Source organism: Hyperoodon ampullatus (assembly GCF_949752795.1).
Source record: "Hyperoodon ampullatus genome assembly, chromosome: 6".
In the NCBI taxonomy this organism is placed as follows: Eukaryota; Metazoa; Chordata; class Mammalia; order Artiodactyla; family Ziphiidae; genus Hyperoodon; species Hyperoodon ampullatus.
The window spans coordinates 25,227,999-25,241,954 of NC_136919.1; the positions used below are offsets into that span (position 1 = coordinate 25,227,999).

The 13,956-nt window shown below is 44.1% G+C and overlaps 1 protein-coding gene across 1 annotated transcript in view; it reads right to left on the reverse strand.

The window, feature by feature from the left end:
• Nucleotides 1-13,956, reverse strand: part of GABBR2 (gamma-aminobutyric acid type B receptor subunit 2) — a gene marked incomplete at both ends in the record, with an annotated part of 366,518 nt that overhangs the window by 139,735 nt on the left and 212,827 nt on the right. The window contains one exon of the mRNA XM_079706435.1: nucleotides 4,255-4,491. Within this exon, the coding sequence (XP_079562561.1) occupies nucleotides 4,255-4,491 (237 nt within the window). The remainder of the gene's footprint in view (nucleotides 1-4,254; nucleotides 4,492-13,956) is intronic.

The following is a 13,956-nucleotide window of genomic DNA, read 5'->3' on the forward strand; positions in this document are numbered from 1 at the left end:
ACTCCTATAAGCAGAATGAAGCCCTCCCTCCAAGGGTGTTGGGTTGACCTTGAACAGTGCCCAGCAATTGTTCATTTACTGTCTCTCCCTGACTGGGCAGGGAGCCCTTGAGGGACAGACCATGTTATTCCTCTCTGTGCTCCCAGCTCCCAGCACAGGGTCTGCTAAGGAGCGAATGAATGGAGGAACGAATACATCTCTGACGGGTTTAAAATCAAAAAGTGTGTGTGTGTGTGTGTGCATGCACGTAAACATCCAACAGAGCTCCAAGCAATTCTCAAGGTTGTTACTTGAGACTCACTGGGACTGCTTGTTAATAATGGGGATGTTCTGGCGCTACGGCAAAGCCACTGGATCAGAAGTTCTGAGGCAGGGCTAGGAAATCTGAATTTTTAACGAAGCTCCCTGGGAGATTCTCATATATATAGAAGTTTAGGAATCCTTGCCCTAGATGAACGCCGCTGAGCTGGGATTCTCAGAATGCTCTGGGCTTTTGAGACCTAACAGCCAATTCGAGCCTGAGTTTCTGTCACATGTTTGGCAGAAGAAGGGTTTCCAGGTGAGAAAGCATTCTGAAATCTGCAGACCAGAGAGAGGTAATGACAGGGCCAGAACTCAGAACTGTGTACTCAGGGAATCAGAGGTGGCAGGACCCCTAGGCCATCAGTGCGTAGGTGGGGACATGTTCTCCAGTGTTCTCGGAGGAGGGTAGCTGGGAGGAGAACTCCTTAGAAAATAAAAGAGAGCTGGGCCCCAAGCTAAGCCAGATTCCTGATCTGGGATGCCTGGAAGAAATCTCTTCTTCAACATGCCAACTGGCAGCCACAGGCCCAGCTCCCAGGTGAGAGTGCATACTGAATCAATTGAAATTGAGTCATGGATATAATTAATTTAATGTGTTTAAACGATTTTCCGTATAGTAAACATGCTGAATGAGGGTGACCCAGAATAAAGTGTCTGCCTGAGAGTGGAAAAATGGATACCGTGTGTGCTGTATAATGAAAACCCTTCAGCAAACAGAAAATGCTTCAATTTATTTCTACCTCCTGTTCCTTTCCTAACTCTTTATTTATGGCTGAACTTGGCCTTCCGTGGTCTCCTTGGATCACAGGGACATTTTTTATTTTGTCAGAAGATGGCCTTTTTTCTCTGATCAGAAGACAATTTTACAGCCCAGTGACAAGCACATATTAATATGTGACAAAGGGGATAAGGAGGAAGGGGAAAAAAACCTGAAGAAATGTTCCACTATTGCAATCTCTTTCTCAACTAACGGAGGACTTGTACAAAGAGGAGGGAGAGGGCACGGAGTATGGTCGGGGCAGGCCCATCTGAACCACCATCCTGCCTGAATCAAACCTTCTTTCCGTGTGACTTTGAAACTCCCCCTCTGTACCTCAGATACTCATCCACAACCCAAAGGGGCTAAATCTGAGGATCTCTAAGATCGCTTTCAGTTCTGACATTCGCTGAATTATCACAGACCAGACCACAGAGTCACAGATCAGAGTCACAGACCAGAGCCGGCAAAAATATGTGTCAAGGAATTTCCCATTAAAAAGAAACTCATTTTCAAGCTGTGTAAAGCATTTCAGGCAGCCTCATCTAATTGCTCATCAAGTAGGGGTTATGTATTATTTGACAGCACTTAGGAGTAGTTATAAATGGTTTCCACCTAAGGTACATCAGGCATCTAGACAATATGCCGAGTTCTAGGATTATGAGAGGCTTCCTAGATTCTGTAGCTCTCTATCCGGCCATTTCAACTTGGGATACTAAGAATTCATTCTATAAAATAAGAAACAAAGTGTGACGATGACCTGAAAAAGTGTAGCCACGTTTTGAGACAGCTTTACCACAATGCTACAGGTGGGACCTCTGGCGAATCCCGCCCCTCTCTAAGGCTCAGTCTGTGAATTTGTACCATGGACAGAAAGGACTTCCGAGGTATTTGGTGCTCTGTGGAGCCTTTCTGAGGGAGGGGTCTCAGGGGCTGTGGGGCGGGACATGGAGGGGGCTGATCAGGCAGGGCTTTGGGCTCTTCTTCCATTCACCTGAGAATCTCCTCTTTAATTTATCTTATACACCAGGCACTAGGTAAAATTTTATAACAAAATGTTCTGAGGATAAAAAAAGAATTTTTGAAACCACTGGGCCAAGGAAAGTTGTTAAAGCTTCTAGTCTGAGTCTAGTCTAGACATGTCTTTTGCTGATGACTAATTAGAGCCTTTACTTCAAACTGTGGAGCAGATGCCCAGGTCTCAGGTCAAGAGAGGCTCTACTCAGGAATGTGGAAATATCCTTCTTATAGCAAACCTCAATGCTCCCCAACGCCCAGAGCAGTGGTTCTCAAACTCTAGTGTGCATTAGAATCACCTGGAGGGTCTGTTAAACCACAGATGGCTGGGCCCCAACCCTGGAGATTCTGATCCAGTGAGTCTGGGGTTAGGCTCAGGAATTTGCATTTCTAACCAGCTCCCAGGAGATGCTGGTACTACTGGTCAAGGTGCACTTGGAGAATATCACTGGCCTTTAAGATAAAAGCCAGCCTCCTTAGCTTTTCCCTACAGAGCTGGGCCCCAACTTACCTTCCCAGCTTCATCATCCTCCCGTCCAATATTCCCGACAAAGTAACTGTCCCTGCTGCACGCATGCATCTTTCCCATGCTCACCATGTTCCATCTGGCCGGACCACCAGCCCCTCTCTGCATGTCTAAGGCACAGCTCAAATGCTGCCACTTCCAAAAAGCCTTCCATGACTATTTCATCAAAGGTCACAGAAATCCCTCTGGGCTCACACAGTCTCTCCTATGGTGCTGAGCACTTTTAACCTCTTCCTGTCATTTGAGTCCAGGTCTCAACCCTGTATCTGGACCACAGGCTCCAGGACAAGGAGCCCATTTTACTACCTTGGCGTCGACACCACAGTCTACATTCAGCACCTGCACAAGCCCTGGCCTGTCAGACCAACAAAGCAAGCCTGAGCGTACGCACAAAAGAACACGAACATGTAAGAAATACATAAATCATCTCATCTTATTTACTCCCAAGAGAGACTGATTCTCTAAATGACTCTTCAAATTAGAACAAAGGACAGCACTTTAGAGTCCATTTCAACCTATTCTTTAAGCAAATTTTCCTTATTTTCTGGGAGCAGAGTCAGTGACAAATACATCATCACAAGACATGAATAACTACCATTTATGGCCATTACCAGAAGGTAGTGTGATGCAGCAATTAAGAGCTAGACCCAGGTTCAAATCCCAGCTCTACCTCTGATTAGCTGTGGTACTTAAATGCTCTGAGCTTCAGGCCCCTCACATTTATGGGATGATAATAGCACCTACTTCCTACAGATGGCATATGGATGCAGCGAGACCATTATTAACTACAACCACCACCAGCATTTACTGAGTGCTTACACGGGCCTAACATTAGGCATACATCATCGAGCTAATCTACATAAAGTGTACCCACGTTTTGAGACAGCTTTGCCTCAATGCTACTGGTGGGACCCCTGGCAAATCTCATCCTGCTCTAAGGCTCAGTCTGTGAATTTGCACCATGGACAAAAAGGACTTCTCGGGTATTTGGTGCTCTGTGGAGCCTTTTTTGAGGGAGGGGTCTCAGGGGCTGTGGAGAGGGACATGGAGGGGGCTTAGCACATATCTAGCACATAATAAGCATTCAAGAAAAAATAGTGATTCTTATCACTGCTAATTTTCCTGATTTCTGCGCAAGACAGATATTATTATCCCCATTTCCCAGCTGAGAATCTTGAAGCTCAGAGCAAGTAGCTTGCTCAACAAACACTAGCAGTTTTTAATTTGTAACAGCTAATCTTTATGACTACTTTGCCAGGTAGATATTATTCCCATTTTGGGGATGAAAACTCCATGGTCTGAAGATGGAAACTTGAAAGTGAAGGCTCAGGATTTGAACCTGACTTTGGGTCTAGAGCTTCTGCTGGCCCACCCCACCCCTCCAGCTGGTGGATTCCACCTGCTCTGTGTGCGGTCAACTCACTATGGTCTTTCTAATCCATGAGTTATAGAGAAGCAGTTTCTCAACATGTCAGAGAGCGTTACCACATGTGCCCGTTTCAGCAGACCTGCAATCGTAAAGCCCACAGGAAGTTATTTCAACAATTGAGGAAATGGACTGTATATCAGAGGGCCTGTGACACAGCCCCTCTTGCCTTGTATGTCTCTAAGGGGCACTAAGGAAAGCAGAGCCCGGGGGCCTGGGACTGACCGTGACCCCGAAGAAGTTGGTCTCGTTCATGGCGTTGAGGATGATCCTGCCCAGTGTGTGGTCCGTGTAGTTGAAGTCCTGGATCCGCTGGTGCCGGCTGCTGGCGTGCAGCGTCTCCATGGCCCTCTGCAGCGTCTTGGCAATGACCCAGATGCCATCGTAGGCGTACCCATGGAACTTGCTGGGTCCCACGCCTGACCGCTTGTTGTTGTACTCTCTCTCATACTGCTGTGGCGTCTGGAAAACAAGGAGACCAGGGGACACCAGGTTATAGCCAGCAGGGACATCAGGCACACGGTGCTGAAAGCTGACACTCCCCAAAGCTTACTGTGAGCCAGGCACAGTGCTAGGCTCTTAAATGTGCATTATCTCATCCAATCCCCACAACAACCCTGTACGGTGGCACTACTCTTATCTCCGTTTACTTACAGATGAGAAAATTGACTCAGGAAAGTCAACTTGCCTAGGCCCAAGTGAGTGGCGGGGCTGGCATCTGAACCCTGGCTGTCTGCCAAGACTAGGCTGAAGGAAAAATGCACTCTAACCAGGCCTCCCCCTGACATTTGCAGGGCCTGGAGCTAGAGCATCAGTGAAGGCCCACATACCATATGTCTAAATATTAAGTTACAGGCAAGCAAACCAATTGTTCAGTAAAATATTTTCTATCTTTCCATCATAATGGGTTAAAGGAAGGTAAATATACCCTCCTTAGGATCTGGAAGGCCAAGTTTGAATTCAGAAGTCTGGGGCCCCTCAGAGCTTTAGTCCGGGCACAGCAGCACAGGGGGGCTGACCTTGCTCTGTGGTCCACCCACCCTCTTCTCTTCCCACCTGGCTCCACCCCACAGGCCAGCCAAGCTCAGTCCACACTTCCTCCCCCTTCCAGCATCAGTAGCCCCTTGACCACCCCAGAAGCTCAGTCCTCCCTAAAGAGGCTCTCTGGACCCTAGATGTGGCTCCAGGCATTTGGGCATGGAATTCAGGGCATGGCCTTAGCAGGGGGGAGGCGGTACAGGCTCCAGGTGGGCAGGGCCCCATGGCCTTGTGAATTCTGAACCTCATGGGGCCTGAGTGAGGTCCGCTTAGAGCATGGGGCCCCGGGCAGGTCCTAGCTGCCCAGGTGTAAGGTCTGTTCTGACCTCTACATTGTACCCTTCCCTTTCATCTCCCATAATATAGTAGGGTCTGTGAATAACTTAGCATTTAAAAAAAAGAATTTTTTTCTCCCATTGAGCTGAATTTCATAAAAGAATTTCATTGGTAATATTAACATTCTGATTGAGACCACAAAGTAATGAAACTGCCTTTTTACTCTAGTCCCTGAGGCTTATAGATCCAAATGAATGCCGCTCCAGGGGAACCCATTACCCTCAGCCCTTCTGTGGGCTTTTTCTCAAATCACTTCTAAACTTCCCTGCCAGAAATGTCATCAGAGCCCACAGCTTAGTCTTTGGAAAAACCCTCCTTGGGCACAAATCACACGTAGAAACCATCAATTCACTGTCAGTTTATACCAGAAAAGGCCCTTAGCGATGGTCACACACGCCCCCTCAACCTGCAGCTGGAGACACAGAGAGGTCTAGAGATTTGGCCAAGGTCACACAGTGTGTGTATGTGTGTGTGTGTCTCTCTCTCTCTCTCCACTGGTCCCATTCCAGCTTTGCTGCTTCTCTCATGTTTGACTTTTGAGGTCATAACTGCCTTCCACCCCAGGTTGTTTGGGGCCAGGTCTAGTGTCCAGGGAGGGTGGTGAAGTTGACCCGTCGAAGGCTGGGTTGTTCCGTGGCTGAAGCTCGAGTCCCTTGCCCTTGGCTCAAGGTTTAGCAGAGCCTGGGTACAGCCAAGTCCCTCCAAAAGGTGGAACCTGCAGGCGACCAAATCAGGAATCTGCCTGACCAAATGTGATTGGTATCCCAGCAACAAATCTACTGCCTTTTTTTTTTTTTTTTAATTATTTGGCTCCTGTTGGATGGCTCAGGTTTTATCCATTTATAACTTCCTTTGGAAATGCATCACATCCAGCAATCACTATTCTGTTCATCACTCAAAACACCCGGCAGAAGCTCTTCAATTCCAAGGGTTCTTCAAGGAGACAGCACCGTCTCTAGCCCAGCCCAGCTTCTTGAGCCCCTCCTCACAAAAAACTGCACCCCTCCACCCATCATCCTTCGCCGTCTCACTCCTCATCAGGGAGCATGAAACAGCCCATTATGAAACTCTCTCTTCCCTAAACCTTTTGCGTCCTTGGATCACACCAAGTCTGTTTGCAGCTTGGGGCTGTTGCACTAGATGCTTCCTCTGCCAGAAAGCTTCTTCCGCAGCTCTCATGTGATATTCTCGGCACACAAATTTCAACATGTATCATTTCTCAGGGATGGCTTCCCTGACCAACACTTTCCAAAACCTCCTCCCCCCCAGGCATTCTCTATCCAGGGGTTTTATCTTCTTTGTTGCACTTTTCACTTCCTGCAATTTACCTACCCACAGAATTAAGCTCCATGGGGTCAGGGATGTTATCTGTTTTGACCACAGAACCCAAAACAATACCTGCAGAGACCCTTTCTAAGAATCAGTTACTCCATCTGAAAAGCAAGGAGGTTGGACTAGGTGACCTAGAAGCTTCCTCTTAGCTATGGAGGCAGGAGCCTGGCACAGTGGTAAGAACACAGGATTTGGAAGCAGACCCACCTGTCCTCTGGCCCCAGCTCTGTGGTTTACTAACTGTGACCTGGGGCCGGATCCTATCTCCTCCAGGTCTCTGCATCCTCCCTTGCTGAGTGGCCGTGAGGGTTCCATGAGATGAAGTGTGCAGAGCGTCAGTCCTGTGTCCAGGACATGGTAGGTGCTCCACAAATGCCAGCCACTACTATTAATAGTACAGGTGGTTGTTCACCTGGTCACCTGGCACAGATGCTCACCCAGGACACCCTGAAGGCCCAAGACTATGCCTGTGCTGATAGGGGTTAACAGCCCTCCAGTGCATGGATGTCCTACCTTTACCTCCTTAGCTAATTTCCAATTATTGGACATTTAGGCTTTTTCTAATTGTTTCAAATTACAGAACTGCAAAAAAGCATCCTTGTATCTAAATTTTCTGAACACACACTGGTAATTATTTTTTCAGAAGAAATTCCCAGCTGTGTAATTGCTGAGGCAAAAGGTACAAAAACCTTAAACGCTATTCACACATATAAAGGGCCAAATTATCCTCCCCAAATATGAAAAGCTAAAATTCCACTCTGTATGAAAGTACCCATTTCCTTGCATCCTGGACCAAAATAGGTATTTCAATTTTTAAAATCATTGTCAGTTTCTTAGGTTAAGAAAAAAAAGTACATCTCATTTTAATTTGCATTTCTCTGATTAATGATGAAGAGTGAGCTCCTTTCACATATTGATGGGCAACTTTCACTTCCAAGGTGCGTTTCCTCTTCTTGTTATGGTGAGAGTCACAACTTTTAAGGATGCTTTGTTTCAATGCATCCTTGTTATTTTTCCATCTTTCACTATTTGGCTATATTTTTCTTTATTTTAAAAGGCAATTTAGGTCTATTTCAGGCTATTAATTCAGCTATTGGCTTTTTTTTTTTTTTGCGGTACGTGGGCCGCTCACTGTTGTGGCCTCTCCCGTTGTGGAGCACAAGCTCCGGACACGCAGGCTCAGCGGCCATGGCTCACGGGCCCAGCCGCTCTGCGGCATGTGGGATCTTCCCAGACCGGGGCACAAACCCGTGTCCCCTGCATTGGCAGGCGGACTCTCAACCACTGCGCCACCAGGGAAGCCCTGGCTATTTTTACAGTATTAAAAATTTACTTGAATGTCTATTTATCTAATTAATTGTTTAAGCATAAAAGGAATGAGGCCCCTTTGACCTCTTCTCTCCCAGATTTTGCTGCTATGAGTCTCTCTGATGCAGGCAAAGGCATCCAAGGGCTGGTGGTGCCTCTCTGAGTCCTGTTTGTTCAACCTGATGATTACATTCAGATGACATTTCCAGACTTCTTCCCTATCCAGGACGTGCCACTGGGGCATCCTTAAAGGTTTCTGTGACCCTCTTAAAGTTGGAGGGGGGAGTCAGACCTGAGGGGAACAGACACAGTATGGTCTCATCAGGAGGTAAATGAGTGTGGTTTTTTAACTTCTTTGATATAGTTTATTGGTGATGTTTTTCATGTGTAGACAGTAGAGGGGATCAAGATCAGGCTGTTTATTCAATTTGACATTGGGGCCGACACAAGCCCCTATATATTTTTTAATATGTACCACTTGTAAATCCCTATCTTTTCTATCTCATAAAACTGTTCTTCATCCAGGGGAAAGGTGGGTGGTGGACCCTGGCAATGTGGCTGTTTACCTCACTTCTGTGGGTAGAGTCCTTGGCGTGGGACACCAGTGTAGCTTAGCTCTGAAAGGTGACCTCATTCTCACTGCCTTTGCAAGCACCACGTTGAAGTCATTGCTACCACACTATATCCCAGACCATTCAGCACTGTCCCCAGGTGAAGATGGCACTGATTTCCCTCAGGCAAAACAATGACAGCAGGAAGAAACACTCTCACAATTGTCTGAGTAAAAGTAATACTTGTTCTTAAAGCAGGTCTTCAATTATTCAGGGCAGAAGAATTTCTTCCACTGTAAAGCAGACACTGAAAACTGATTGATTACTCATTCTCTGAGGTCAAGTTTATCATGAGAGGCTAAAAGTTTCTGAGAAAATAACTTCATATAGAGAGTCCCAATTACTGATATATTGTGTTCCACATGTTTTTGAAAGGCAGTTGTTGGAACTTGGAACATAGTTTCATACAGAAACTATGTTATAAATAGTGGTTAGGTTCCCAGGCTAGCCCACATAAGCTTGCTACCCCACAGTATGACTAAACTTTATGGGTCTGTCATTCCAACAGAACCAAGTCGAGTCCTGCTTTCTAGGAGAGGTGAGGCTCATGGACAGAAGAGAGGAGAAAGGGGAAACATCTCCTTCCACATCTCCAATTGCCACTCCCCAGAGTGGAAAAACTGGCAGAGTCTCTCTCTAGCATCCCTTGTGGGATGCTGGAACCAGAGTCTCATTTGGAAGGTACACTAGGGGACAGTCTAGTGGTTCTTTTACTCCAGTTTGTAGGTCACCCAGGGAGCTTGTTAAAAATGCAGATGCCAGGGCCCTACATTTTGTTTACTGTGTCTGTGAGATAACTTGGGCATCTGTATTTTTAAAAATCCTTTAAGATTTCAAAATACATAAATTAGTTACCACTGATTAAGTCCCTCTTACAATCTGATTCTTGGATTTTCTCAATAGCAACTTCCAGGTATTTGTTGAGCCTTTTCTGAGACTCCTCCAGTGTTGGGAAGGTCACTATGTCTTCAGGAAGAGTCTTCCACTTAAGGGATGCCTGACGTCTATGAGACTAGTCTTCCGGATACAGAGTTTACACCTATCTCCCTGTAACTTGCTATGTCTTCCTGTGGAGCCACAATGAACATGTCTGCTCCCTCTTATCCACAACAGCACCTCAAATTGCTGAAGTCAGTGACATGCTTACCCTGTCCCCAATATGTTATTCTTCACCTTTTAAGCAAAAGAGTCTCAGGTCAGACTTCTACTCTGACTATGATGAAATAGGTTATGTCAGACAAAAGCTCTGATGAAGAACATTAAGGAAAGCAGCATAAAATATAAAAATAGCTATCCAAAGGTATCCGAAAGCAACCAGGACATCTAGGACTTGAGGAACCAAGATTCTGGAGAGAAGAGAAGTGTTTTGAGAAGAGTCCAACATTCTTTGCTGTTTCCTCTGGAAGCATTTGCTGATTTGTAAGTGGGAAGGTTAGTTGTAGGAATAGAAAACACTGGATCAGAGTTTTCAGCAGTCCCTCAGAGATGGGAAGACAAAAAACTATAGTTCAGGGTTATAAGGGTAGCAAGGCTTATAGGCCAAGGTCTCAGAGGAAGAGGAACTACAGAATACCAGTATGCAGACTGACATTTGCACTTGAAATATTTGGTGATAACTAAGCTGCATAAAGCAAGAGGGTGAGAAGCCAAGGAAAAAGTGGTGGCTAAGGGGTTAAGAAAATAAGCAGATGTGTTTGGAGTTTCATGGCATTTGGAAGACAAAAATTGGAATCCAGGGCCAATCCAGTAAACACCCCAGGATTTTAGAATGCTGAAGGACAGATAGGAGTAAGGGCAAACCAAAATAGACCAGGCCTTGTGAAAACTAAAACCAAGCTTGGAATCATCTCAATTCTTTATTGGATAAAGTGATCTGCCCCTATTCTAACAGCTTGCTTGAAGAGAAATAAATCTTCTCTGGAGAAAGTAATGCCATCTGTAGCTTCTTTAATTTTTCATAACCAATTTAATGAATTAAACTTACTAGGTACGCCAGGTGGTAGGATCAAATTAAAAAAAAAAACAAGAAAAAAAGAAGGAAGAAAGAAAGGAAGGAAAGAAGAAAAATAGGCAATAGAAGCAGACCCACAGGTGATCCATATCTTGAAGTTATTAGACATGGACTTTAACATAGCAGGTTTATATGTTCAAGAAAATAATAAAAGATATAGAATATCACCAGAAAACTGGAAGCAATGAAAGAAAAAAAGAATAAAATGAAAATCCTAAAAAAATTTAAAAATACGACAACAAATGAAACTAAGAACTCAACAGATGGATGAAGCAGCATATTAGACACAGCAGAAAGTAGGTTAGTGAACTGGAAGAAAGGTTAGTAGTAGATATTCAGACTGAGGCACAGGGAAGAAAAAAGGATAGAAAATAGGAAATGAACATAAGAGATATATGGAATGTGTTGAAAAGGTATAGCACATGTATAACTGGTGTCCTAAAATGTGAGGAAAGAGAGGATAGGTAGAAGCAATATTTAAGAGATATTTTCCTAGAATTTCCCCAAATACATATCAATCCACTGATTCATGAAGTTCCATATAGCTTAAACTCCAATCAAGATAAACCCAAAGAAAACCTCACTTCAGAACAGCTTAGTAAAACTGCTGAAGACTCAAGCAAAGACAAAATCTTAAAAGCAGTTAGAGGGCTTCCCTGGTGGCGCAGTGGTTGAGAGTCCACCTGCCGATGCAGGGGACACAGGTTCGTGCCCCGGTCCAGGAAGATCCCACATGTCGCGGAGCGGCTAGGCCCATTAGCCATGGCCGCTAAGCCTGTGCGTCCGGAGGCTGTGCTCTGCAACGGGAGAGGCCACAGCAGTGAGAGGCCCGTGTACCGCAAAAAAAAAAAAAAAAAAAAAAAAAGCAGTTAGAGGAAAAAAAAAAAGGATGCATTACCTTCAAAATAGCAACAATAAGTCTGATGGCTGATTTAACAGAAACAATGGACGCCAGAAGACAATGAAATGACATCTGAAAGTGCTAAAAGAAAATAACAAACCATCTAGAATTCTACACCTAGTTAATATATCTCTCCATCTTAAAGATGAAAGAAAATTTTAGACAATCAGAAACTGAGAGAATATGTCTCCAGCAAACCCGCAGTAAAAGAAAGACCATGAGGAGTTCTTCAGGCAGAAGGAAAGTGATCATAAACAAAACAGAAATGAAGGGAGGAATGAAAAGTAATGGGAAGTGTAAATATGTGAGTAGATCTAAAATGGAACATGACATCAGGTTCAAGGACACCCAAGAAAATCTCATAGAAGAAGAGGGACTTAACACTACCACCCATCAGGTCTTATAAAACTTCAATTATTAAGGCAGTGTGGTATTGGTTAAAGAGTAGGTAAATAGAACAATTGAAGAGAACAGAAAGTCCAGAAACAGATCCACACTATATATACTCATTTAATTTATGATAAAGATGATACTATAGCATGGGGGGGGGTAAGGAGGATTTTCAATAAATGGTTCTGAATCAATTGATTATCCATACAGAAAAAAATTAATCTTGATCTTACCTTAGACCTTACATAAAATCAATTTCACGTGAATTCTATATCTAAAAGTGAAAGGTAAAACAAACTTCTAAAAGACAGGATAGAAAAATATCTTCATGAGCTTGGGTGGGAAAGATGCTTAAACAGGACACAAATGATATAAGTAATACATATAACTGTCTAAGAATTCATATCCAGAATACAAAAAGAACTTCTACAAATCAATGAGAAACAGGCAGAGAATCCAAGTGGAAAATGGGCAAAAGACTTGAATAGGCAGTTTATAAAAGAGGGTATCAAAATGGTCAATAACGATATGAAAAGATCGACAACTTCATTAGTCATCAACGAAATGTAAATTAAAACAAAAATGAGCTACCACTACTCGCCCACTATATTGGCTAAAATTAAAAAGCTAATAATGCCAAATGCTGGTGAGCATGTGAACCAATTGGAACTCTCAATCACTGCCGGTGGGTGTGTAAATTGGTATAACCACTTTGGAAATCTGGTAGTGTCTACTAAAGCTGAACATATGTATTCCCTATGACTCAGAAATTCCACCCCAAGCATGCACCCAATAGTAATGTGCGCATATATTCACTGAAATACATCAAATACCTATAAAAAAATCAAATAAAATACAAGCAAGAGTTCCACACAAAAAGTTACAAAACATTTCTGAGAGAAATTGAATGGATGGGAAGACTCTATATTACAAAGACGTCAGTGTTTCCTAAATCAGTCTATAGATTCAGTAAAATCCCAACAACAAACCAGAACAGATTTGTGTGTATAAACTGACTCACTACTCCTTTCTCCTGCCCACAAGGCTGCTGCTCTGATGGAGGAAGAGAACTACAATTTGTTGAGCATCTATTGTGTGCTTGGCACTCAGCAAGATATTTTCCTCTGTATTACCTCATTTAATCCTTCTAAATCTGTAAAAGAGATATTATTACTCCAGTATAATGACAAACAATTTCAGAAAGGCCAAATGACTAGCCCAATGTCACTGCATCACTATTGATTAGGTTCAGTTGTATATAACAGAAAAAAAATTATCACTGACTTAAATGAGATAGTTTATTTCTTTCTCACATAAAAGATGTTCATGGGTAGGTGGTGCAGGGTTGCTATGGCAACTCCACAGTGTAACCAGGGACCCAGGCTCTTATCTTTATGCTCTGCTATCTTAGAATAAAGTTTCCTTCTCAAGGTTACCTCTTGATCCAAAATAGTTGCTGTAACTCCAGCCATCCCATCCATATTCCAGCCAACACAAAGGAGAAGGAAAAAGAAAGGCAAGCTCTCCCCTTAAAGGAGATTTTAGAAGTCTTGTATAATACTTCTACTTAAATCTCATTGGCTAGACTGGCTGTATCTAGCTACATGGGAGGCTGGGAAATGTACATTTTCAGATGGGTGGCAACATACCCAGTTAAAAACAAGAGTTATGTTACTGAGGGGGAAGAGGGGCTATGGATGTTGCATGAACAACTATCTGTCTTCCAGAGTCACTCAGTTGGGAAATGGTGGGGCCAAGATTCATATCTAACCAGTGCCAAAAGGCCACCATACCCTTCCTCCCGAGCCCATATTCCTTTGCCACACTGCCTGTCTCCCAGGGATGTGGATACTTAGGGAAGCAGAAGGGAACAGGAGCTTTGTGGGGAAGGTGAGGGCAGAGGCAGTAGCACTGTAAAGCTTGACTACCTGGGGAGCACCTCTACTTTTCCATGGCACCTTCCCTTCCTCCTCTCTAGAGCCCAGAGCTTCCCTAAAAGC